The sequence below is a fragment of the Danio rerio genome, chromosome 6 (genome assembly GCF_049306965.1).
Source record: "Danio rerio strain Tuebingen ecotype United States chromosome 6, GRCz12tu, whole genome shotgun sequence".
Lineage (NCBI taxonomy): Eukaryota > Metazoa > Chordata > Actinopteri > Cypriniformes > Danionidae > Danio > Danio rerio.
The window spans coordinates 42,813,181-42,841,006 of NC_133181.1; the positions used below are offsets into that span (position 1 = coordinate 42,813,181).

Below are 27,826 nucleotides of genomic sequence, written 5' to 3' on the forward strand. Positions count from 1 at the left end.
GGACAGAAAGACAAAATAAGAAATAAAAAGTAGTCTATTTACCAGTAGATACTCTAATGCTGGTAGCTTCAGTCTCCACACCGTTCAGCAGAGCAGAGAACCTTACGGTATAGCTCAAACCAGGACGCAATCCATCGAGAGTATATGAAGTTGCATCGCTGCCAATCAGACGACTTGTTTCAGGCTCACCTAGTCAACGCAAGCAAAATAACAACATGAATATAGCTCTCTGTCTTTTGTGTCTGTTTACATGTGTCTTTTTAGCTACCTTGTGAAGACCTCCAGTACACTCGATACGAGCTGGCTCCACTCACTGCCCTCCAGGTTATACGCAGCCTTCCTGGAGATGAGTCCAAAACGCGCAAATCCTCTACTCTTGTGACTCTCTGTCCCCCTAGACAGTAAAAGGACATTAAAGGTCTCTCTTAAATTTGAACAGATCCTAATAGTGTTTATATACAGTACTTATACAGTTGAAGTCAAAATAAAAAAAAAAATATTTTGACTTCAATATTTATTATTTAAAATTAATATTTAAAAATTAATTAATATTTAAAAAATATTCCCCAAGTGCTGTTTAATGAAGTAAACATTTCTTTAACGTGTTTTTAAACATAATAGATTTAAGTACTAAATTCTAATAAATAATTTCTTGTTTCTTTCCGATGATGGCAGTACATCTTATTTTTAACCCAGGCTCATTCTGAAAACGTACCGGTATATACATTTCTGGAGAGTGCCAGATATAACCCAGGAGGTATGTTTTTCAGTTTTTGTTTTTGCGAATGCACTACAAGCCGCTGTGTTCGCTTTTTAAGATCTAAACGTCTCTCGCGAGTGCCATTCTCATATGCTGTTCTCATGTAAATCCACCAGAGGCTACTGTTGATTGACTGTTTTACTGACTGAATGACTGAATAACTGACTGAATGACCGATCGATTGACCTCCGATATCTTATTATTTTATTTTGTTAGTTAGGTAGGTTAGAATTATTAAGCATAAGTCATTAATATTGACCTTAAAACTACTTTAAAAAGATGTTTCAAATGCTTTGATTCAAGCCAAAGTAATAAGTGATATGAAATAAGACTTTCTCTAGAAAACAAAATATTATAGGAAATACTGTGAACATTTCCTTGAAAAACACATAGTAAATATTTGAAGAAGACCAAGAAAAATTTATAAGGGCTAATCATTTTGATGTCAACTGTATATGTGAAGAATTCATATCCAAAAACCTTCAAGCACCGTCTGAAACTCTCTTTTAAACTGAGCATTTTTTCTCAGTTTCCAATGTTTATGTTCAGCTTTTTCACTTTAAAGACATTAAAAGGAACATATTCACTTTTCCATAAAAGTATAATTACTGAACGCACAGACAAGGAGCTGAGAAAAGTGCTCATTTTAGCAGAAAATTTCAGATGGCACTTAGAGGCTAATATATTATATATAAATATTAAACAAACCTCTCTTAGAAACAGCACTCACCTGTAGTGACCCTGACAGAAACCGGCGGACCTTCTCTGTTTTGGACAAGAGCCAGAACCTTCACCTCATACTGTGCCCCTTGATCCAGCTGTCTCAGATCCACTGATGTCACGTTTCCCCCAACCAGCTGATTCCTCTCCTCTCCACCTACAAACACACACTTAATGCTTCTTATCATGGTCCAGATTTAATTTCGAACTTTCAGCATCCACAGATTATAAGTTGCGATCACAAAGGTCACAAACCCTCAGAAAAAAAACATTTTTATTAAGCCAGTAAGATGAAATGTGGTAATATTAGCAAAAAAATCTAAATAATATAGAAAATGCCATATAATACACAACAATGTGAGAATTGACTTGAAAATGCTAAGATCTCACCATCTGTCCTCCTCCAGAATATTCTGTATGATGTTGCATTTTGAACTCCAACCCAGCTGACTTGAACAACCTCCCCCTGGGCCTCAAGTACTTGTAAATTGGTGACTCGACCTACTGTAGCCTGATCTAAAGAAGAGAAAAAAGACTTTTTTTATGCTGGAAGCTCAGCAATTGACTAAACTTTAAAGTCGAGATGAACCAGAAACTTTGATGGTCTCTTCTTTTATTTATTGTGTTATATATATATCCTAGTGAAAGAGCTTGGTAGGTTTTTTGTTTCTGTCTTTTTGAGCAGAATATGTCCAAACCAAAAAGTGCCTCTCATAATCTTAAACACAGCAGGTTCTTAAAGAAAGAAAGTGAATTGGAGATGCAAAATTTCTTGAAATTACTTTTAAATTAATATTTTTTTACAATAAACTACTAGAAATCATCCGTGTTTAGTGTATTGGAACAGTTGGTGCTGACAATTTGTATCAAAGTAGCATAGTGGATGATGTTATATTGTCAGTGTTTTGGTTCTTTAAAAAAAAACGAGAACAACTGTATTAAAATACAAAATATAAACAAATAATGTGCAATAAATATGTATATTTTTAATTTCATATTGTCTGTAAAATTGTTCAAAATGTATCCAAAAATGGCAGAGAATCTGTCAATGGAAAATATTAAATATATTATCAAAGAAAATGTTTTTGTAGAGAATCGTGAGTGATGCCCCAGCTCTCTATTATCAGCAATCATCATCAAATGTGATCAAAAATGAGTTTTACAAGTTTAAATCATTTTTAAAACCATGCATGTTGTAATGAGGACAGTAAAATCGCTACGTAATTCATCACAACAGCCACATTTGAGTGCAATTATAAAGAAGACGCGTCAATCCCGGTTTGTGGGCATTAAATCGGGTTTGTTTTGTACATTAAGATAACGGATGTCCTCACAGCAGTGGATATTAACCTGCATCCTGTCATCACATTTGCCATGTAAAAACTAAACGTGTATGTGTGTGCGCATGCAGGCGGGCAAACTTTATAACGATATTGTGTGACTCATTGCAGTAAGCCTTGAAATAACTCCACAACAAATATATCAAATAACTGTGGGAAAGTTACTGTAGTAAGGGAGATTTGCTACATTCTTGTCTGTCACTGTGCTGTTTATGTTATGTGAAGGCTACGGTTTGTGGGAATGGTGGGCAGGGAGAACCAGCTCACTCACATTAAAGGCAAAGGCAACAAAAACAGCTACAAGGCCATAACAGCTCAAATTTCCCAGATTTAAAAATGTAAAATAAAACATTTTCTGATGGGTGTTTTGAGCTGAAATTTTACAGACACATTCTGAAGACACAAAAGACTTATCTTAAATTTTAAGTATGGGGGTAAAATAGGTGCCATTTAATTATGTTTGAAAAAAACATTTTATTACTTTTATTTTAGTTTTTTATATTACTGCTTCATTTATTATTCTTTTGATTTAGGTTTATTTATTTTATTTTAATGCATTTTTCCCCCCTTTTTTTGTGGTGGATAGAGTGATGGTAGGGAAATTAGGATGTAAAACGTTTGCTGTGTTTAAAGTACATGATTGTTTAATGTTAAGTAACCTGTAGAAATATTCAAATTTAATATTGTGTAAAAAGAAATTCTAAACAAAATCATGTGAACATATCTAGAATGTTGGTGATCGGTTGTTCCTAAATAAATAAACTCTAACCTGTCCTTGCAGTCACAGTGGCAGCTGGTCCTTCCCGTGAGTTAAAAAGAGCTGAGACTAACACTTGGTAGGCGGCACCTTCCTGGAGTCTTTCAATGGTATAGGAAGCCACATCAGAGGATACATTCTCAGAGTCTTCCACTCCTAAAATATATCAAATAAAACAGCAAAATAAAAATTGAACTTCCATCAGCATAAATTTAGGGCTGTAAAGTTAACACCGTTCATACCATCACTACGACGCCAGATGATTTTATAGCCTGTAGCTCTATTCACAGGAGTCCATGCTATTAGTATCCTTCCAGATGTTACCTCAGCAACTCTTAACCCTGTGACTAATCCAGTGGTACCAGTGGTTCTAGCAGACACAGAGACTGCTTCTCCAGTCCGCCCGCCAACCACTGGGGCAACACCCACAGCAACAGTGTCATCTGGCTGCAGGCCGTCTATAGTATAGGTGGTGATATCGGCACCTACAACACGAAACTGATCTGCAGCTAAAAGACAAAGAGAAAACAGCTGACTAATTAAAACCAATATACAAATGATAAGTTCTCATATCGAAAAACTGTCGGTCCACCTACTATTGCTTTGCCTCCAGGTAATCCGGTAGCCTGTGGCTCCAGAAACACCAGTCCATGCGATCCTGACTCTCCGACTGTTGCTCCCAACTACCCGCAAGTTGGTCACCCGCAATGGTGCTTCTGTTTTTTTACATTCAGTTAGAAGCAGGTATTTTCAGACATTAATAATGTAGCACAGTATCAGTTTTTTATCTGTAGATAGTTAAAAAATAATTATGCATGCTTTCCTAGGTTATTACAGTTTAGCCATTTTAAATTAGCTTCTGTTTCAAAACTATTTTCAAACTTTATGTACATTTTAGGTTTGTTTTAGTTTGCTTCATTAATGGTTTTGTTAGTTTTAGTTTAGTTTTTATTTAGTTTTTATATATTTAGGTTAGTGGCGTCACGGTTGCGCAGTGGGTAGCATGATCACCTCACAGATCACCTCACAGGGACAGTGAATAAGCCGAAAAGAAAATGAATGAATATTCAGTTTCAGTTTTAATAATCTGAGTTAAAAGAACCATCCAGTGTTGGCCAAAGCTATGTTTAGTGTTTGCACAGCTTACATTAACTCTTGGGCACACCCCTTAGTAGTAAAAGTTACAAATATATGTTTAAGCAAACATTGAATCCAAAACCATACAGACGCAATGAATGAAAGTAAAAATGATGAATAATTCAGACAGACTTCTTTAAATCAAAGATCAACTCAAATTAAAGTTTGTTTGTAAGTACAGTAAAACAATATACAAACAAGTCCAATAAGACACATTTCAAAAACTGTCGAAGATAAAAGCCATTACATAATTTTTATTGTGGTCCTAAATATTTTCATGTTATGCAGTTAAACGTGCCTATAAAGAAATTGTATGAAGGCAGAATTAATAATAATAATAATAATAATGATAATAATAATAATAATGATAATAATGATAATAATAATAATAATAATAATAATAATAATATTAATATAATTAAAAACTTTATTTTTATAAAGCGCCTTTAAAAGTAGCATGTCAAGGCACTTTACAGACATAAAACGTGCAGTAGTAAAAGACACAAGGATGAATGCAAAGAAAATGTAATAAAAAATTCTTTAAAAAACACAAAATAATAATAATATTTCTAAAAATCATATAAAAGCTATCATTAAAAAGTAAGTTTAAAAGATGATTTACAAATACTCAGGAATTCTGCATTGCGAATATCAGAGGGTACAGAGTTTTACAATTTTGGTGCCAATGAAGAGAATGCCCGATCTCCCATAGATTTTAGCTGCGCAGACTGAGCAGTTAAAAGACCAACATCAGACGAGCCTAAAGAATTTATCTATTGTTTATAGAAAAAGATGTTTGTTTGTTTTTTTGTATAATTTCTTGAGCTTGACTGATGTGTTTGGCAGTAAAAGCGCCACCTACAGGTAATTCTTTGAACAGACACAGGCTAGTATGAGTGTTTATGCATTCTGAAAAGTATAATTTATTTTAGATAATTAGTCTTTAATAATACTTAGGTTTTTCATTTAATATTGCTAGTTTTATTTAGTTTTACCTTTTTCATTTATTGTGAATTTTATATTTTATTTCAATGAACAAAATGACCAACAGTTTTAGTCTTATTTTTACTTCAAGTTTACTAAAATAATAACCTTGATGTTTTCACCTGTTTTGATATACACTGTTGCTTGCTCTCCCTCTTTTGAGCCAACTAGTGGTGTTACGCTGACAGCATAGCGCACATCATCCTCAAGGTCCCGAAGCTCAAAGGTGGTCTGATTGCCAGGAACTCTTCTGTTCACCTCTGTATTCGCTGTAAAAAAAATGGGTCAGCTGATTGAATCTACATTACATTGGCACATTCTTCAATATCAATATATTATAACGTAACACTTTCTTGCTATATTGTTATACTGTTTTAGTACATAAACAGAAAGACACATTAATAATATTCTCACATTCTGTATTAAGTATGATGATGTCGTACTGCGTTGCCCCAGTGACTCCTGTCCATCCTATGCGTATAATGTTTCCAAGTGAATCCACCACCCTCAGATTTGTTACAGGACCGACTGACTGCTCTGCTCAACACAATCCACATGTCAACATTTACATGAAAAGCAGGGGAGACAGAAACAAAAACAAATCGTTTAGTCACATCCTGGAAAATTAAGCCCAAACTGTTTTGTTTTGGGAGGTTTTCTGCATCTACATTATATATACAGGAGACAAAAGAACAAAAGTTATCATTGTATTGCTTCCACTAAAGAGGAATATGCCTTTTCATTCAAAGCCCCCCAAATTATGGAATGCACTTGCTTTTATTATCCAAAATGCACCAACTTTGGATAACTTAAAATATTTGACTAAGACACATCTATACAAGCTATATATATTTATATAAGCTATATATTTTTAATTGATGGTAGATTTTGTACTATTTTGTATTGTTTTATATCTAATGGGGTATACTCACAATGACTTTTAATTCTGCGTTACAAAATTACAGTGTTTAATGTCTATTTTCAAAAAAAAAAAAAAATTGATCTTCACTGCCTGATTGATTTACAATATAAAGTGGCTCTCAGACTGTACAAGAAGCATCACATTAAATTCTATTGTTCCATGCCATACATATGTAATACAGAAATGTATTTTACCTCAGCATTTGCAAAGCAAATTCAGTGCTCGCCTGCTGCTCCTGGCGATGTTTGCTTTTAAATAGCTTTTCATCTCATTTTACGCTTGAACAACTCAATAAATCCTTTAGTCTATTTAAGTAATTATATTTTAATTACATTAAAATATCGATGCTGTAAAAGGAACAGTATGAAATTAAAAAAGTCACATTTCACAGGAAGTTTATCAGTGGGTGAAAAACATTAGATGTTCACATACTGTACCCCATTGTTTACTGTAGCACTTACAAACAAAAAGCTTATTACAAATAAAATGCATTTATTATTATTATTATTATGCTCTCTGTATCATTTTCAAGTCATACTAGATAACATGATTCTCAGGGGTGTGCTTCTCAAAATCTTCATAAGCCAACTTGTTTGTATGCTTCACACAGGCCTGACAAATCACCTGTAGAAGCACTCTTCTCTCAATAATGAAACATCCCTCCCTCTCCTTACTCTAGCACTAAATTCTCTGAGTACTGACAGTTCCGTTGTATAATTAGCACATCTTGTGTGTATTGCCTCTTCTTGTTGAATTGCTGAATGCCTATTCAACTGTAAGGACGCTTACACTATGCTATCTGAATCGTGCCCAGGCCAATTTCCGATATTGTTTGAGAAGTGTGAGTGCTCTGAATCAAGCCCAGGTGTGGCTCAGGCTCGGTTGAAAGAGGTGTGTCAGAGTGTGGTTCACTTGGGCTGAAACTGAAGACGAGATGTGACTTTTAAGGGACTGTTCATAAGGATTTATTAATCGTTCTTACTGTTTAATGAACGCAAACTGTCGTAGTTTATTAATGACGCAAACCCCTCACTGCACGACCACTGCATCCAGCAAACCTCCTCATTCCTGCAGCACGAGGACCTTATGATTGTTTATGAGCTTTAAAAGTGGCTGATCTATTCGGCGAAATATTTGACTGCGTGTCACCGCATCCCAAACGACTAAAAAGATATAACTAAAGAAATCTCCACTGTGCTGAGCGAGAGCGCTTCTCTTCTGTTAAACTGAACAGCGCATCATCGATGACGTAAGTGTGCTTAGGCTAGAATGCAATGTAAGCATTGGCCATGAGGGGAGACAGGAGGGAGGACAAGCGTGCCTCAGCCCGGTTCAAGGCAACTGTACATAGTGTAAGTACGCCATAGTGTAAATATGCCATAGTGTAAATATGTATATTTACATATTTAAATGTAAATATAACTATTATTGCAAGTTCCATTGTTACCAACATTGATTCCAACGTGGTTTTCCAAATCTATACTTTTACAGTTAAACATTTCGCCAGCAGCATCACAACCGTGTGTGGTTTGAACAACAGCTCTTGGATGTTGTTTAGAGGCAGAGTTTTTCATCTTAAAAACACAACTGGGTTTAAATAATTCATGTAAAATACATCCATGCATATACAAAATTCATTCTGCGTCTTTTAATTTGTTACAAGAGGTAAAGAACCATTTTTAAGGAGTGTGCATGTACATATACAGCATGGCAGTGCTTCGATGTCGTGCTTGTTATTTACAACAAACTGACATTATTCTGAAATCAAACTATTATTAGATGATGTTACCACTCTACCAATTGCTGATGGAACTCTTTCAATACTCTTTTCAATTTGGGCAACAGTTGTTCATTTCTCCAAGGATGTATCGTGTGATGGTAGTTTAAAAGCAAGGTATCCCACAGGAAACGCACACCAGTTGGACTTTCATGTAGCTGCTTTGGGACATTAAAAAATCCTGAAAAGTTGTCAGTGGTCTATTAACTAAAATATTGTGATTATATATTGTAGTAAGAACTGAAAGAAAATTGTGTAGGTTTTGTGAATGAACACTTTTCACTATAGTGCTTCTGACCTGTTGATTTGGTTGAAAAGAAAGTAGCTTCCTCTCGTCCATCGTAGAGTGTGAATAGCGTTATAATGTACTCTGTGTTCGGCTGTAGATTTCTGAGTTCGTATTTGGTGGTGCTTTGTGGGAATTCTTGCTTTAGAACTCTGCCTCCTGTCATCAGAAAAATCACAAAAAATATGAGACTATGTTTCTACAGCTATTGTTTTTTGCTTTATTTCAGTGCTGCTGTCGTCACCTTTAGCAACTTATTTTGTAATGCGTAAAACTTAGTTTATCCATGGTAAACTGCACTGCACATATACAACATTCTTTTTTTCTATAATCTGCTTATACCCAACATAGAAATCAAGATATGGAAACATATGCTAATTACATCTGTGACATACAAGTTCATATTTGGATATAAACGTATATATACACCTTGTCTCAAAAAATCCAAGCAAAATTAATTCTGTCAGAATTTTGTTAATATACCTCCAACTGTAATTATATTGTGTAATTAGATGACAAATAGATGAAATTATATGATATGTAAATGTTTTCCACCTCACCTCATTTTTATGACTGCAATACCTTGTTAAATAACGATAACCCAAATATTGACAGAACGCTTGAGTTTTCTTACTTCAGACTTAATTAGCACGCACAGAAATAAAGCAAAATTTACATATCAGAGTCATTAATTGCCAGACTCTCAATCTGTCGAACAGTGCAATGAGTGCGTGGTGCATCTTCTTGGCTCAGTACCAAGCCTTCGACAGTGGTGATATTTTCAGGAGTATGGGCAGTGCATGGACGACCACTCCCCGCCACATGACATACTGATCCGGTGCAATCAATTTTTGCCAACAAGTAATTCACCTTTTGTACAGTTTTTAGTCTGAAATTTATGAATAAAACGGGAAGCACTGTAGCCTTTCAGTTCTCATAAACTTTTGATCAAACTCTTATTTTGACAACACCATTTTAATCAAAGCCTTGCACAGCTAAAAATAAACACGTCATTATTTAACCATCATTACATCATCGCCAAGGAAAGTAAATAAAAATATTATTCCTATGCACAGATAGCTTTGTTATTCCTCTACAAAATGTAGTCATTCTTATTATTATTTAGCATAAGTCTTATTTTATTATGATATATTAAAGCTTGGTTTTCCAAGTAATGGGTTGCAGGTGGAAGGGCATGTTCATTCTGCTGTGTGTATATGTATGTATGTATGTATGCATGTATATATATATATATATATATATATATATATATATATATATATATATATATATATATACACACACACACACACACATATATTATGTCCAAATATATTAGCTATCATTTTATATACAGTTGAAGTCAGAATTATTAGCCCCCCTGAATTATTAGCGCCCCAGTTTATTCTTTTCCCCAATTTCTGTTTAATGGAGGGAAGATGGTTTCAACACATTTCTAAGCATAATAGTTTTAAAAACCTATTTCTAATAACTGATTTATTTTATCTTTGCCATGATGACAGTAAATAATATTTTACTTGATATTTTTCAAGACACTTCTATACAGCTTAAAGTGACATTTAAAGGCTTAACTAGGTTAATAAGGTGAATTAGGCAGGTTAGGGTAATTAGGCAAGTTATTCTATAACAATGGTTTGTTCTGTGTAGACTATCGAAAAAAAAATTAGCTTAAAGGGGCTAATAATTTTGCCCCAAAATAGTTTTTTAAAAATTCAAAACTGCTTTTATTGTAGCCAAAATAAAACAAATAAGACCTTTTCTAGAAGAAAAAATATTATCAGACATACCGTGAAAATTTCCTTGCTCTGTCAAACATCATTTGCAAAATTTTTAAAAAAGAAAAAAAATCAAAAGGGGGCTAATAATTCTGACTTCAACTGTATGTGTTCATTTATGGCCATACATGAATTTTGTATTCTTTATCAATCATGTATTATCAGACCAAACAGTTTCAGTATTTTAGTTTATTTAAATTGTTTCCTTCTAGGGAAAGACTCATTCCTTATAGTTTGGCATTCCTTATAGTTTGGCTGGTCAATATTATTAGCTCCCCTAAGATATTTTATTTTTCTATTGTCTACAAAACAAGCCAAATCACTCAGGTAAACAGCATATGGGAAATATATTAAAAAGAATTGAAAAATTCATAGGAGGGTTAATAATTTTTACTTCAACTAAATATATATCGTAATATATATGTGAATATTTGTATTTCCACTGGATAAAAGAATATACATGTAAGCAGGCATTTTTGTATATGTCATATATATGTCATATATCTCCAAATTGCATCTGTTTCCATGTTTTAGATATTTGCATGGGACTGAATCAGATCAGATTGGTCAGGCTTTCTTTTCCATGTTACACAGCAGCAATTTGTGTTGCTCAACAAAATCACGCTTGCTGTGAAAAAATGTAGCATAAATTACCATAATCATCCCAAAATGCATATGGCTATTTTTCCACAGTAATGTTTAACAGAAAATAATCCGAATGCAGTGTGGCACAATACAAAAACAGCTAAATATTGTAAAATGCTGGTAAATTTTACAGTGTTTGCATGTATTACAAAAAAGTTTCTTACTCTCTCCCACTTTCCATTCCAGTCGGTAGCCTCTGGCAGCCTGTATGAGGTTCCAGCTCAATGTGATGCTGGTGGGTCCAGTAGTCGTAGCTCTCAGGACCTGTTGCTCTGAGCGTTCTGAAAGCCAAATGCATTAATCATAACTCAGCTTTATCTCCCCTCCAGTCCTATAAAATATTAAAACAATGCCTTCCATCGTTCTGAAGTTTATATCCTGTTATATTTATAGACAGTTGCTCCCTCTTTCCTCTCAGTCTATCGCTCTAACATGTACACACATATACAAATAACACATTCAGCTGTGCAGTCCGTGAGTCATAAAGAGAAAAAAACTGTTCTGATTTAGCAGACAGTGAGTCAATGGCAAGATTAAAAGCAAACATCTCACTGTCTGTGTATGATAAATGTGTGGCTCTTTTTACGTCTCGCACGCATCTTGTTTCCTGTTGTGCTGTCTTAAATTTCTCTCTGCACAAAACCATCTGTATATCTTCGACTGAATGCATGAACACTGGCTGTCTGCAAGCAGATAACATTGATAACATTGCATGCACAACATTGTGATATTGTGTTTTGCTGCCATACATATATTGCGATATGAGTATAACTTTGCCAGATGATTTGAATAGCTCTATACAAAAATAGTTAATTCATTTAGATTGACTGGGATGATCAAGGGCTTCATGTACGAAGACTTGCGTGGAAATCCTACTAAAACATTGTGTACGCACAAAGCTGTAAATGTGCGTACGCAGAAGAAAATGCAGATGTATGAAACACTGCGTACACCGAAAATATTCTTTTGTACATTCGAATGAACGTAAAACTGAGCGCAACATGCACGAGCACAAAACCCCTCCCTGCCTCCTCCCCCGTATGAATATGCTAATGACTCTATTTTGGCAAAAACCAAATGAAAAAGCAATTGCAAAATCAAGCAAAAAGAGAAACTTTGAACAGAATGTGAATTGAAGGTGCTGCTTTCCGAGGTAGACCGGAGAAAAACTGTGTTATTTGCAAGTTTGTCCTCCGGAATTAACAACAAAAGAAAAAAATAGAGTGGGAGAGTTTAGCTAATGCGGTTAACACAGTTAAGTCTGAACATCGCACTGTGGAGTTAAAAGAGAAATAGTGTGATTTATAGGTGTAAATGTTGTAGTAGCCTTAATAGTCTCAGTGGCGCAGCTCGTAACATGTTTTGACACGCTCGAGCATGAACTCGGTTCGAATCCAGCATCAGATGAACTCATTCTTACAACCCGACTGCTGCAAATTGCACTTTAATGTATGGCTGGTCAACTGTATGGTGTGGAAACCTTATAAACCTGCTAGATGAACCCGTCTCATACAGCTGCCATAGCACGGCTCAAAGACACTTTGTAGAGTGCAATTTAACACAACTGCCTCTAGGAGTCGCCAATGGAAATAAAACAGACACGCACAAAAAATGTGCGTACGCCAGCCATGAAGCTGGCGTGGAGCTGCGCACATTCCCACGTTCATTTCATCCTTAGTAAATCCAAACGTGAGCGATTCTGAGCGTGAAACCTGGCGTATGCAAAGTTTTTGTGCGTACGCAGCATTGATACATGAGGCCCCAAGACTTTTTCTACGCAGTGCATTTGCATACATTATAATTATTAAATAAACAAATAAATAAATAAACACTGCTTTATGGGTTTCTGGAGAGTCTAACAGCATTCAAGTTTAGAAATTGAACAATCAAGTGTAAAATACCATGGTCATCGTTGTATAAATAATAAAAAATAACAATATCTTTTATCATTTAATCTTTTATATGTCATATAATCCTGCAATGTGACTATTGCGGATACACACATTGCGATATCAGTGATTTAAAGACATATTGCTATATCTTTATATGTCTTTATAAATACTTCAGTAATAATTTCCATATCAGTGAATCCTTTTCAAAAAGTTTAACTGATACATATTTTTCTCCACTTTGATATTAGCAGTGGATGTGTTGTATACCTATCTTAAAACGTGTAGTGGCTGCAGGTCCTTCAGCTTCTCCATTGTAAAGAGCGATGACTGTAACAATGTACTCTGTGTCTGGTCTCACATTCCCCAGAGTATGAGATTCACTGTCGCCTCTCAGCTCTACAGTCTCTACATCATTTCCTGAAAGGGGCACAGGCAAAAAAAACTCTATTAAAGAAGTGAAATCTATTAAAAACAATTTAGCTTCTACTATAAAATCCTTATTGTTGAGTGATGTATTGTTTAAGAATGTTAATAAATAATGTAATATAAAAAAATGAGTATGGATGCTAGACCTGTGAAAGGGCCCCACACGACTCTATAGGCTCTGGCTCCTGTCACTCCTGTCCAGCGAACTCGAACGCTGCTTGTTGAGATGGTTTCAACTGAGAGCTGCTGCACTCCCTCTAATGGCACTGTAAACATTGAAGACTTGACAAATAAGCATGTAAACCTCAATGATGGAGGAGGAGACAATGTAGACAAAAGAACACTACGATTTTTCGTAAAAGTGTGTGATTTCCTCACTGAAAAAAATGATACTTTGATCCTACCGAAAAACTACTGTAACACTGTACTAAGCTGAAGGAAAGTGAATGAATAAATGAATGTGGTTGCCGCAATGTGGCATAAATGGGAACATGTTTCTAAAATGTAGGTGATGATTAGGACAAAACAACAGATTACATTACATGAAAAAGATTTTGAATGTTTACCTTTTATAAACCAGATTTACAGTACTTTGGCCACAGTCCATCTTCACATTTGAATCGAGTAATGACAGTTGGCAAAACACTATCTGGTCAGGAAATGATGTCGTGATCACATGACATAAAAACAGCTAGTTTAAAGTAAAAATACTGTTTTGATAAAACTAATGCTCCAAAGTTTTCCTATAAGTTTTTTTTTTTTTCTTTAAAGCAAATTGAATAAAACAGGTTATCATTAGAAGCTATACGTTTTTACTTCATTCAATCCAAAAATCTACTTTAAATGTCTCTATTTGCAAGTTCCTAAATCACGCTTAAAACGTCGAGGTGATAGAGCTTTCTCGGTAGCAGCTCCAAGACTCTGGAAAAATCTCCCACTCTCTGTAAGAACAACTCAAACTTTTGAGTCTTTTCAGAGGTCACTGAAAACACACTTATTTTCTTTAGCTTTTAATCATGTGATGTGAGTTTATGTATTTTGGTTTTATGTATATTTTACATGCTTTTTTATTTGTTTTTATGTACGGCACTTTAGTAATCCATTGTGATTTGTGAAAGTGCTATAGAAATAAAGTAAGTTGAGTTGAGTTGAAAGACTTTTTTTTCAGTGCCCTAGTTTAAATAAGTAAATATTTACTTTAAAATTAAGGTACATTTGTAACACTCACAACTTTTGGAGAGAAAAGGCATAGACACAAAGACATATATTTTATTATCATTCTTCTGGATTTCCCTTTATTCTTTTTTAAATATTTTAAAATATATATATTTTTAATGCTGACTAGGCTATTTTGAGTAAAGATTTGTGTTTCTTCTTGTGTTTTTAACTAGTGGTGACGTTTGAAAGAATTTTTGTCATTTTATTTTCATTTTTAAGCATTTTATCATATTTATCATTTATCCTATTTTTTTTTTTTACAATCAAAATATATAGTTTATTGATAATTTAAAGACCTTCAGATTTTTATCCTTATATTTAAGGGCTGAAAACAAGCAATATTTTATAATGCATTATTGTCATGTGCTGCAAATAAATGATCTAAATTGTAATACTCTTATTTGTTGCTATAATGTGCAGCTTCAGTTTTCATTAAAAGCTGTTATACTTTTTTTGTGATGAACAGCATTTATATGAAATCTCAATCTTGTAGCATTTTAAAAACTCCACTGTCTATCTTTAATACATTTATGTTTCCTTGCTGAGCAGAAGTATTAATATCTTTAAAAATAAAATAATCTAATCAATTCCAAACTTTTAAATGGTAGCTCATGAGGACTCACATGTACGGGCAGTCAGGGAAGCTGGTGAGCCATTGTTACGAGGAAAAAGAGGTAACAAGTTGATCGCATATTCTGTGTTTGACTTGAGGCCGAGCAAATTCAGCGAAGTAGACTCCGCCCCCACAGACTGCTCCTCCAGTCGTGCAGCAGGCTGACCTGTAAACCAATCAAACAACACAAATCATGAATTATGCCATGCACAAGAAAACGGCAGAGTTGTTTCAACTATGGCTTGCAGCACAGAAATAAATTAGCAAAGAAGAGTGTGAAAACTGAATAATAAAATATACTTAGAGTCAACTGAATACTCAGGAGTTACTTGTTTGAATCTGTCTGTGAAATCTTTCACTGAATGAACTCACTGAACTCATCCGTAGCTATTGAATCAACACACACTTCAACAACAATAGACTTGCTGCCAAAAAAAGCAAAGATGCATTATCTTTTAATCTGTATGAGAAAGTGAGGTCTCTTTTCATGGTTATCCTCTTTTTGTTTTATGTTTTACAAAGTGACAAAAGCATTTCCCCACATTTTATTTTAAAAATGTTTTAATGACTTAATACAATATTTTTTTAATTAGAAAATATTATGTACATTTATAACAAGGAATTTTGTGTTTCATTACCTTTGCATCAAATCATACAGATCTAGTTAATGCTGCTTTGTGAGTGTTTCTAATACACAAATGTGAGGGTAAATACTTTCTCTCTTCTAACAATTCTTAATATTTAACCCACTATTCTAGCCATAGTAAAAATGCCAAAGACTTTATATTACGTTTATTTATAACCATACAATTTGTGTTTACCTATCTTGGCATTAAATGGCACATTTTACAAGATGTAAGATAAGCCTTTGGTGTCTCCAAAATGTGTCTATAAATTTTCAGCTCAAAACACCCATCAGAATATTTATCATAGAATCTAGTATCTGCCCATATTGGTGTCCGAGTATACTGTAGCTGTTTTGTAGCCTGTGACTTTAAATAAAAATGAGCTGCTTCTCCCCGCCCACCGCTCCAATATGCGTGTCTGCTTCTCATCATGTGTTGCATCAGATTTTCATCACAGTGACAGACACAGACTCGGATGAAGCTGAAATACAGCTCATTAGTCAAAAATACCAAGCAAGTTTATTTCATGTATTTGTGGTGGAGATTATTAAAGCCTTTCTGAAATGATGAATCTCACACAAATGCCAATACTGTCTTTATTACAAATATGCTCCGTTTTAAAAATGCCACAGAGAGTGCTAAAAATCACAGAGAGTTGTAACAAATAATTTAATCCCAGAATATCTGCATAAAAATGTGGACACGTGTATACATGTTATTATAGAAACATGGCATCTGTCAATCAATTTGGTGGGCAGGAAAAACCAAAATCCTACATTAGGTTGCGGTGGGCCTTAAATTAATTAGGATTTGGGTCTTATTTTAACGTCAGTAAATTAAAAAAAGAGACTTGTTGTATTTATATCACTCCAATATGACTGTGGACACACTATACCTACACACAGTTCTGTCCAAACAGCTTACAAAAGTTGATCTTCATTATAGGTGCCCTTTAAGTCATCGAGTACTAATTAATGCTGGGATGTGAGTTTTCCCAATGCAAAAAACTGACACTAAAAAAAAAATCTTCTTCTTTGTCCTTCTATTTTACACTTAAAATGATTTTGCTGCTTGTTACTTATTTAAAATGAGCTAAACAACACAATTCTTTTGATTATTTTGGGACAAATTAATTGTTTTATGTTCAATCCACTTAAATGTGTTAAGGTAACTTAATCGATTTGTGTGGGGACAACATAAATGAATTGTGTAGAACATTTTTTAAGTGTAAACAATCTTGCAATATTTTATTCCACAGTTCTAGTCATGGTAAAGCTGCCATTGATTTTTTGTTTTACTTGTCCTGTTGTAGCCAATAAAAATGCACAAATGATGACTTTCTATTCTAAAAACCCCAATAATGTTAAAAGTGTATATGAGGCAGTGAATTCCACAGTATCATATTAAATTAAATAGGTGTTTCAGCATCTGTTCATTTGCATTAAACGCTGAGCTTTTAGACATGAGACAGACATGTTAAAACATATTCCTCTGCTTTCAAAAACTAACCTTATTAAAGACAAGGCCACACCTAACCTGACAGATCTGTTCCCTGAATGCCAGCTCATACCTGGATGCCAACCAGGTAAAAGAAAACTGGCACTCCTTTAAGCAATAGACAAAAAATGCCTTTGGGAAACAAAAATCACATTCTCAACCCTGCCATCTCCTTTTCATCAGACTGCTAAAATCATTAGTTAGCACCACTTGCTAAGGGGATAATCACTGTTACTGCTCAGGCGTAGAATAAGGGATTTGTTCAAAATCCTCTCCCTAAGCATTGCATTTGGTGTGTTACCCGTTTCTGCAGCACACATGAATATAAATTACTGTGTATTTTTGAGGAGATGAGCTTGTGCTGTTTTTAAATGTAGTATTTTGTTTTAGCAAACAGATACTGTACACAGGAAATGTATGGCAAGTTTGCAATTAAATGAAAAAAATGTGCAACTTTAATTTGTAAAATAGGGATTTTGTCATTTAAATTACATGAATTGCCTTTAAATGTATATAAAAAACTTATATAAACTTTAAGAAAACTTATAAACTCTGTGTGCTGAATTATTTTATAAAATTAATTTAAGAAAGACGGCAGCTAAATTAAAATGTAAGCAAATTATATTAAAGTGTGATCATTGTTTTATTAATCATTTTTCATGCATAAACAAAAAAACATTTGACAAACTCGAGGTTCAAACAATTGACGCTTATATATATATATATATATATATATATATATATATATATATATATATATAATTTTTTTTACTATTTATATGTACAAATTTGTTCAAATATATTATATGTGTGTGTGTTCATATATGTTCTTATATATAAAAACATATAAAAAATTATAGATAATATATTTGCACATATTTATATGCATAATTGTAGATCCAATTGTTAAAAATATATACATATAAAAGCGACCATTTTTCCAATATTTTTAGGTATATGTTGCATGTATGGCATATATTTTAGAAACGTGAAATACAAATGAACTTGTCTGTAATATACAGTATGTAATTTGCATATATTGCCACACATCAGATTTCTTTGTGGGTTTGCTATTAAAAGAGTTAAAATAATACTATGAAATGCTACGAAACTATGAAATAATCAGTATTCCCACTCTTTCATGGACACCAAATTTAAAGACCTTTTAAATCACTGTTTTTTAATACTAGCACCTTTGTAATACATATATAGTGCATGAAAGTCCTTCCTGTACTTAACATTTAACTTATTCTTAATATTTACATTAAAATGTTATGATGGTGTTTTTAATGTCATTTTTAAAAATGCTGACCTTTATAAACAACCGTTTTAAAGTCATGGTCAAAGAACTTTAATACAATTAGTTGACTTCAATCCTGACAATATTCAAATGCAGTTTCTGAAATATTGCTAAAATGCATTATTTGTCATAGTTCATGTAAGATTGAAATTTAAGATCTTTAAATTAAGAATTTATTCATTTTTTCGTTCAGTTTCTGAAAGTAGCACAGAACAATTGTTGAAATAACACTATAAACTTTAAATTCAAGCATTGTCAAGGACCTATGTTTGCTTTTAAGTACGTACCAGGCCTTGAATCCATATGTCTGAAAATCAAGCACTTTCAAGTACTTTCAAGAAGCTAGGGAACCCTGAATAGCATTCATATGGATCTTATCTCACCTGTAGGTCCATAGGTGATTCTGTAGCCCTGTACTTGCTCAGCTGGAGCATCCCAGGCCAAAGCCAAAGAGAAAAACCCAGCCCGCACCAGTCGCAGTGTTGTCACGCCCAAAAGAGGCTCTAGAGAAAGGTTTGGAGTAGAGAGAATGAGAGTTGTTTTAGGAGATACTGGATGTTGAATTAGACGAGCCAATATTTGTGTTGTGTGCAGTTCTCACTTGTTCGAGCCTTGGCAGACACTGACTCTCCTAAGCTGTTTGGATACTGAGCAATAACGGTGATCAGGTAATCTGTGCCTGAACGCAGCTCGCGTGCATTGTAGCTCTGCTGATTGTTTGGTATTGTTTCCTGCAGGGTGAAAGATGGAAGCTCACTAGAGAACACTATACTGTACATTTCTATAACAGCACTGCCATTACCCAGCAAACTTTTTTTTTTTTTTTAAAGATGTCTAATAGATGTCTAATAGACGTCTAAAGATGGTCATCTTGGCTAAAACAAGGTTAAATTTGGGCTGTCAGTGAAAATCTAATAGACGTCTAAGAATCGGCCTAAACTAGACTAGTCATCAAATGAACAGAAATGAATGACTGCACATATAAAGTCTGTCTTTAATCTAGTTTTGGGCTAATCTTGGATAGATGTCTTAAATTTTCACTGACAGCCCAAACTTAGCCTTGTTTTAGCCAAGCTGTCTACGTTTAGATGTCTGTTATGCCTCATTTACACTAGCAGCGACTTTGTAGCTGCCTGTCGCTCTGGGTGGCGATCTGCTGCAAATGCAGGTCTGTGTAGGTCGATACAGTACAGAGGATACAACCATTCCTCTGATCGAGCTAAGAGAGGATCTACTGGTGCTCCTAATGGATGTCGCTTAAGAAAGTTGCTCTTTATTTGCATAAAGTTGAAGGATTGTCAACATTGTCCCATCGCTCGACACACCCACCTGGTCACCAAAGTTCACTGTCACTCATGAGACAGAGGTCGCAGGAAGTCGAGTCGCTCACTCTCCGTTGAAATGAACAACTGGCAATTTGCCGCTGCCAGTCGCTCATAATGTGAATGAGGCATAAGAATGAGGCTTAAGACGTCTATTGTTTGCTGGGTATTAACTTAAACTAAAATGACTTGTTTTGAGTAATGTAATAGCTGAGAGTAATACGATACATATAACAGAAAAAAAAAACAGATGCCATCAAAAAAAAAAAAAACGTAGTAACGTAATAACGTTGCCTTGCCAACTAATTAAAAACTACTACTAATTAAAAAAGTGATATATATATATATATATATATATAGACACAAACACACACAGTTCTAATCAATAATGATAAGCTTTTTTAAGGTACAAACTGCTAATCTGATAAGGGAGCTGAAACTGAAGCTTGGCTTTTATTTTTAAAATAAATCTAATTTTACATTTACTGCTAAAAAAAACCTTGAGGAAGCTACTTTTCATCCGTGCTTGATTATGGTGATATATTATACATACATGTGGCATCTTCTATTCTAACAAGATTCTGTATATCAAGCTTCATTATGTTTTATTACAAATGCAAAATCCTGTACTCATCATTGCATTTTATATGAGATGGTGGGCTGGACATCACTGGCTGTATGCAGAAAACAGCACTGGTACATTTTTATTTATGAAGTTATTTTAGGTAAACTTCCAGCTTATCTTTGTACTCTTCTTTGTCTCAGCTCTGGGAATTATCAGGTACGCTCTTGTTTGCTTTTTAATATACCTCGAGTTTGTACAGAGCTGGGAAAAACTGAATTTCCTTATTGTGCACCTTGGGCATGGCATAATTAGCAAAAAGACTAAAAACTAAATAAACTTGTGTCTGAATTTAAAGGTATTATAAAGAGAGTGCTATTGGAAGCATGTTTTTGTAGAGAGGGCTGATAAAATGTAATGTAATGGGGGGGCAGGGGGGTGGGGGTCAACAGAATTGAACAGGAAGGCTAATAATTCAGACAACACATAACTAAATTAATAAAATAATATAAATTTAAACACAATTTAAACACAAAAGTTGCACATTAAAAAAATCGAAATATATATAAATACTATAATAGCATACAGATATTAAGAGTATATAAATAGTATTATAATGTAAATTTATGGTTATAATATACATACACAATAAACAAACTTGTGAGGAGTAACAATCTCCTCCTGCATTAAATCAATTCAAATTAATAGAGATTACATGTATTTTACTACATTTACTACATGCATTTATATATAGTACACAGTTTTATCCTAATCCCTTTGCTAATCAAAAGCAGACACTAATATGTCAATTGTCGCAGATCTAACTATATCAATAATATATAATCCCAGGTTTATTAAAATGGAAATAAAGCTAGGAAACAAGCTAGAGCATTGATCATAAAACAATAAAACTCTCAGGTATTTTAGTACCCAAAAAAGCAACAATTATTTAGGACAAGCGTTCCTCTCACCTGGCGGAGCTCTGCAGTGATTGGCTGACCCTGGGCAGATAACGGCCTGTACTGAACAACATAGCCACTTACAGGCCCTCCTGCAGATGTCCATTGAAATCTCAGTGAGTCAGGGGTTTCACCCAAAACCTGCAAGTCTGATGGACCACTGTAGGCTTCTGATGAAGAAACATGGTCGAATCATAAACTGATTGATTTCACAAAATTCCAACTGTACAATTTTATTTATGAAAACATATTTTAATTGAACTGTGTATGTCTAACTCAGTCTTACCATCACTAGAGTAGGAGCCTCCACTTGCTGTACACACGCGTCGAGACACTAGGGGCAGTAAAGAGCTGAGTGCCCTGAAGTTCCCAATCTGAGAGGTGAACTCACTTTGAGGAGGAGAGGCGATGAGCTTCAGCTCAGCTGGATCTGCACTCTTTATACCTAAAAAATGCAGAGGGAGAGAGAAACAAGGGTAATGTATTTTTAATCTGCCCAGACTGAGTCTTCACAGGCACTTACATTTACAGGGAAAACCACACAGCTCTTACCCACTGCAAATATTTTGACTCCGAGACCACGCAGCTTTTGAGAAGGTTCAAGCACATTGTCCTGAGATTTACCATCAGTAATGAGAATAGAGATCTGAAAGAAAAAGACAAGATGATTAGTCTACAGTACATTATTGTATATGCTTATATAAGGTATATATTTTCCTGATGATTATTCTAAAAGCATAAAGATCCTTAAAAACAACTCAAAAGACTTAAACTTAAAGCTTAAAATTAACCTACAGTACACTGCTAGTCCTGTTTAGTTTTTTATATATTTTTATTATAAAATTATATACATATTGTAAAATTATATATGTTGTATATTTAATTTTATTTATTATTATTTCATATATTTTAATTTATATTACTTAATTAGTATATTTTATATTTTTCCTGTTATGGCAAATCTCATTTTTATAATAAATCTTTTAATATACATTTTACAGTTATGAATTTTGAAAAAAAAAAAAAAAACAACAACATTTAATTGGTATAATCTATTAACTATTACTTGATCCATTTAACCCATCTATGCTGAATAAAAGTATTTAATAATTTTCAGGGTTTCTGCAGATTTCACCAAGTTTAAGTTAAATTTAGGACTTTTTAAGACATTTTTAAGACCATAATGAATGAAATATTAGACTCATAAAGGGCTAAACGCTTTTTCAAATGGCCCAGTGGGAATAATTTTATTTGACCTATCAAATAAATTAGAAATAGAATATGTTTAATAATACAATAATAAATTAATTTATAAAAATTATAATATTTGAGATATTTCTTAGCAAAATATTATAAATATTGTATTAAAAAAGCAAGCTCTACTTGTATCCATACACTTTTTTTCAACATGAACTTTCTTTATAATAAAAATAAATACAAAATATTTTTAAAAAATGTAAAACTCTAATAAACTAAATCTATCCACAACCATCTGTCCAGGTTGGTGTCCTCAGCAGTAAATACATGGATCATTTATAAACAAATGTTTTTGTAAGGAAAACAATGAAACCATTATGATAAATAGAGTTAAAATGTACCTTTTTAAATAGAAAGTTTAAAGTTTTATTGAGATGGATTGTTGGTGACTGTATGGGTCTTTGCCAGATTGGGTAAAAGAAAATTAAGACTTGTTTAAAAAAGATTTAAGACTCACAACACAATATTTAAGTAAAGTTAAGGCTAAAATTTTGATTTTGGGATTTAAGACTTTTTAAGACCCCGCTGAAACCCTGGTATTTTAAAACATCTCACTGACTATGATCTTAGCTTTGATAAATAGTGTACATTATGCACAAATAAGTCTTTCAAACCCAGACAGAGTTAGGTACACACTTATCGTCCATGTCAAACCAATCAACATGTCATAATTCCCAGCTCACCTTGGGTACATCTCTGATAGAGGCCGGGCTGAAGAAGTTGTCTGCGATGTATTTGAGACCAGCTCCAGTGCGTGTGTTTCCCCCTTTATAATTGATATTCTCTACAGCAGTAATGAGCTCAGTGCCATTCAGGTATGCAGTGAATGTAAACTCCACCCTTATAGTCAGAAAATTCACAACTATAATTAACAAACATACCAATAATCTATCACACACACAAACATCCACCTTTCCTGTTCATACTGTAACAAATGCAGTCCATCAAAACAACCAGCATCTGAACTGTTTCTTAAAATTAAACTAATAATTAAATCAAATATATTAGAAAATTGTACATATTGTCAAATAAAGCATCTCTTATAAATATATTTTACATTTTCAACCTTTACATTTAAATAAAATAACTTCTCCACACTCCAGACTCAAGACCTGTCTGAGTTATGTTGGTAGTAGTGTGTTGTCCGAGAGATGCTGTTTCACGGATCTAACACATACTACCTGACAAAACTCTTGTTGCATATTCAAGTTTTAAGAACCACAAATAATAACTTGACTTCTATAGTTGATTATTTGATATCAAAAGTGGCTAATATGAAAGGCAAAGACCTCAAGACTAAGCTTATTTTACCAAAATGTAATATGATCATTTCTTGATTTTTTAAATGATTTTAATAGGACAGTACGGTCTGACTTTGATTTGACAAAAATCTTGTCACTTAACAGAAAGAATGCACAGCATAGAATATCTAAGGAGCGCTATCCTGCTGAAGAATTTGCCCTCTCCTGTGGTTTGTAATGTAATGGGCAGCACAAATGTCTTGATACCTCAGGCTGTTGATGTTGCCATTTATTCTGCAGATCTCTTGCACACTCCCATACTGAATGTAACTCCAAACCATGATTTTTCCTTCACCAAACTTGATTGATTTCTATGAGAATCTTGGGTCCATGCAGGTTCCAATGGGTCTTCTGCAGTATTTGTGATGATTGGGATGCAGCTTAACAGATGATTCATCAGAAAAATCTACCTTCTGTCACTTCTCCAAACAATCAACTAGAAATCAAGTTAGTATTTGTTGCTTTTACAACTGGAATCGATGCCTTTTGTCAGGTATCGTACTGATGCACATGCAATTTCTTCCCCGAGTGTTTACATTTACAGACATAATCAGAATAATGTGAACTTGTGTTTGTGTGTGCTTTGGACAAAGACTAAACAGCTGAAATATTAGATAGACAACATGAAAAAGAAATTATTTGCTCAGACAGTCAGCTTTCTGTGTAAGCACTCTGCGAAAATGATATAAGCTTAAACTAAAAAGGCTTTTATTTGCATTTAAAGAGACAGCTTATATGCATTTAAAGAAATAGTTCACCCCAAAATGAAAACGACATCTTCATTAATTCTCCCTCATGTGGTTTTAAGCCTTTATGAGTTTCTTTCTTTTGTTAAAGACGCAAGAAAGAAATTTTTAAAGAAAGCTGGTTGCTGGCACCCATTGACCTCCATAATAAATACTACAGAAGTCAGTGTTGCCAGCAACCAACATTCATCACAATATCTTCATTTGTGTTCAACAGATGAAAGACACTCAAATGAGTTTTGAACAAGTATAGGGTGACTAAATGATGACAGAATTAAAAATTTCTCTCTTGAATGAGAAAAAGCACAAAACACCAGAAAAGGGTTATATACAGTATGGTATCAAATTCATCCATTTCATATTTTAAGCTGAACTTTTTGGGGACACATGAGACCAACTAATTTTAATTCTTGTAAAAAGATAATAGTATGCCTTTAGGTACACAAGGACACACACACAGACCTGGCGGTATCGCTGTACTGTACAGCTCCAAAGCGGATGCCATTCGGTCCTACTGCTTTGGCAAAGGGTTTGACAATGCCTGCCATGAAACTCTTGACCAACATAAAATTGGCCCGGCCAATACTGGATGACCCATCAACTAGGAAAACAACGTCTGCTGCAACAACATCATTGCACTGGCCTATAAACAGACAGGGAGGAAAACAATTAATATCAATAAAATGAACAACTGTCGTCATTCCACTGTATATAAAAAAGATGTATAAATATTTATAGCAAATGTCTTTGAACTCTGGATATGTGGGACATCATTAAAACAAATACAGAATGTTTTCATTAGTGCAGCTAAAATTAGATTAGTGTGACCAAAATGGGTCAACCACAGTCACATATACATTAAGGAAAAGAAATAGAGGGCTAATTTCTGTTCCAGTCCATATACAGCCATTTACAGTGAAAGTCAGAATTTTTAATATTATAATTTTTTTTCTTTATCAAATATTTACTAAAATTATGTTTAACAGAGCAAAACCTTTTTACAGTATTTCCTAAAATATTTCTTCTTCTGGAGAAAGTCTTATTTATTTTATTTCGGCTAAAATAAAATAAGTTTTTACTTAAAAAAAAAAACATTTTAAGGTCAATATTATTAGCCCCTTAATCAATATTTTATTTCCAATTGTCTTCAGATCAAACCATTTTTATTCAATGATTTGCCTAATTACCCTAACTTACCTAATTAAACTAGTGAAGCCTTTAAATGTAAATAAGCTACTACTATCTTCAAAAAAGTAAAATATTATGTAAAAATCTGACATTGCAATATTTTGTATTTCTGTGATATACATTGCGGTGTGAATACAGCTTTATTTGAAAAGAATTCTTCATTTTGAACTTATTTAGGGTAATTTTGTAGGGGAGTAAATCTCGAGTAATATATAACAAATACCTTACAAGCATGAATAAATACAGTATATGAATTATAGTTTTCTTGGAGAGTCAAACAATGCTCAGGTTCAGATATTGAATAATTAACACCAAAGTTACAAGCATTATAATATCTGGTGGCCGGATGTTTTGCACTCTGAAATGTTGAAATATTTACACAGTCACAGGCCTTAAATGGATAGTTTACTCAAAAATGAGTATTTACACACGCTTCACTTGTCTCAAACATTTATGAGTTATTAAAATATCTTCATTTTGTGTTCAACTTAAAAAAGAAACTCATAAACGTTTGAAACAAGTTAAGGGTGAAATGAAATTACTGAGGAAAGTTTATTTTGGGTGAACTATTACTTTAAAAACGCACATACTGTAGATGATGAACTTTTACTCCATTATGATTAAACTCTGCACTTATTGTAATTATCTACAATCCCAATTAAACATCGCATATCCTGCGATATCACTACTGTGGATGCACACATTGCGATATTAATGCTGAAACAATATATTGTGCAGCCCTCGTTATTAGAAATTGGTTATTAAAACTATTATGTTTAGAAATATGTTAAAAAAAACTTCTTTCTTTTAAACAGAAATTGAGAAAAAAACTATTTAGGAGAGCTCATAATTCTCACGGTATATCTAAAATGCACAGCTACCAGAGACAGAACATGTTGCTGTGCACCATTGTATGTGACAACTTGAACTTTAGTATTTGCGTTAAGATCCACATCTGTGGCCTATTCAGTTCATGTATTGAGTGAAGGATTATGGAAGGATCAGGGTGAGAAGACACACAGGAAATGACCATCACCACCCAGTCTGCTAAGCCATTTGAAGCAAACAAAGCATCTGGGCCCATTTATTCAGCGAGTGATGTGCAGATCAGTATGTCACCAGTCATTAAATATATGGGTTTGTGTGACTCACCGTCTGTATGGGTGAATAAATGCCCTCAAGGTAGGAAACTAATTAACCTGTTGTGTGTAATCTGATCAATGACTCACTGCTATCTCGATTTAGGGCATGATGGGATCTGTATTCAATGTACATGCAGCATTTTTAAATTAAGGATGCACAATGTACTAGGACCTTCTTAGTTACCTAGAGATAATGGTGATTTTTAAAAAGATATCTGTATTGATTGATATTAGATAAATATCATGCATATTTTACAGTCTTGCTGTGCAGATGTTTGCTGTATGTTGTATCGTGTGTTTAAAAATGCATTAAATATTACATGAAATGTAAATATAACTAATAAATTTCATTTTTTTTCATTTTCCTTTTCTTTATTGCAGGGGTCACCACAGCGGAATAAACCACCAACTATTCCAGCAAGCTTCAAGCCAGTACTGTAGTTTTTTTCTATTCACCTATAGCGGATGTCTTTGGACTGTGGGGGAAACCGGAGCACCCAGAGGAAACCCACACCAACACAGGGAGAACATGCAAACTCCTGACAGAAATGCCAACTGGCCCAGCCAGGAAGCGAACCAGCGAACTTTTTGCTGTGAGTGCTGACCACTGAGCAGCCCACTAATAAATTTACAAAATGTAAATATTATAAGTA

The 27,826-nt window shown here is 33.9% G+C and overlaps 2 protein-coding genes across 6 annotated transcripts in view; both read right to left on the bottom strand.

Annotated features, from left to right (window-relative positions):
* pfkfb4b (6-phosphofructo-2-kinase/fructose-2,6-biphosphatase 4b) overlaps positions 1–27,826 on the bottom strand; it is a 516,544-nt gene that overhangs the window by 268,101 nt on the left and 220,617 nt on the right. The gene's annotated exons all lie outside the window — the stretch shown is intronic.
* The window catches only part of col7a1 (collagen, type VII, alpha 1), a 127,386-nt gene that overhangs the window by 73,078 nt on the left and 26,482 nt on the right, over positions 1–27,826 (bottom strand). For all 5 annotated transcript variants that reach the window (XR_012408082.1, XM_073954369.1, XM_073954367.1 and 2 more), the window contains exons 3-23: positions 25,306–25,486; positions 23,480–23,636; positions 22,092–22,185; positions 21,826–21,984; positions 21,552–21,709; positions 19,298–19,427; positions 19,080–19,199; positions 15,284–15,439; positions 13,589–13,708; positions 13,284–13,433; positions 11,289–11,405; positions 8,696–8,842; positions 6,113–6,235; positions 5,821–5,967; positions 4,174–4,293; positions 3,820–4,086; positions 3,590–3,733; positions 1,871–1,996; positions 1,491–1,637; positions 269–394; positions 43–189 (exon numbers count right to left, since the gene is read on the bottom strand). Coding sequence is in view for 4 of the 5 variants with exons in the window: in XM_073954369.1 (XP_073810470.1) it covers positions 43–189; positions 269–394; positions 1,491–1,637; positions 1,871–1,996; positions 3,590–3,733; positions 3,820–4,086; positions 4,174–4,293; positions 5,821–5,967; positions 6,113–6,235; positions 8,696–8,842; positions 11,289–11,405; positions 13,284–13,433; positions 13,589–13,708; positions 15,284–15,439; positions 19,080–19,199; positions 19,298–19,427; positions 21,552–21,709; positions 21,826–21,984; positions 22,092–22,185; positions 23,480–23,636; positions 25,306–25,486 (3,036 nt within the window). In the remaining variant the exon portion in view is untranslated. The remainder of the gene's footprint in view (positions 1–42; positions 190–268; positions 395–1,490; positions 1,638–1,870; positions 1,997–3,589; positions 3,734–3,819; positions 4,087–4,173; positions 4,294–5,820; positions 5,968–6,112; positions 6,236–8,695; positions 8,843–11,288; positions 11,406–13,283; positions 13,434–13,588; positions 13,709–15,283; positions 15,440–19,079; positions 19,200–19,297; positions 19,428–21,551; positions 21,710–21,825; positions 21,985–22,091; positions 22,186–23,479; positions 23,637–25,305; positions 25,487–27,826) is intronic.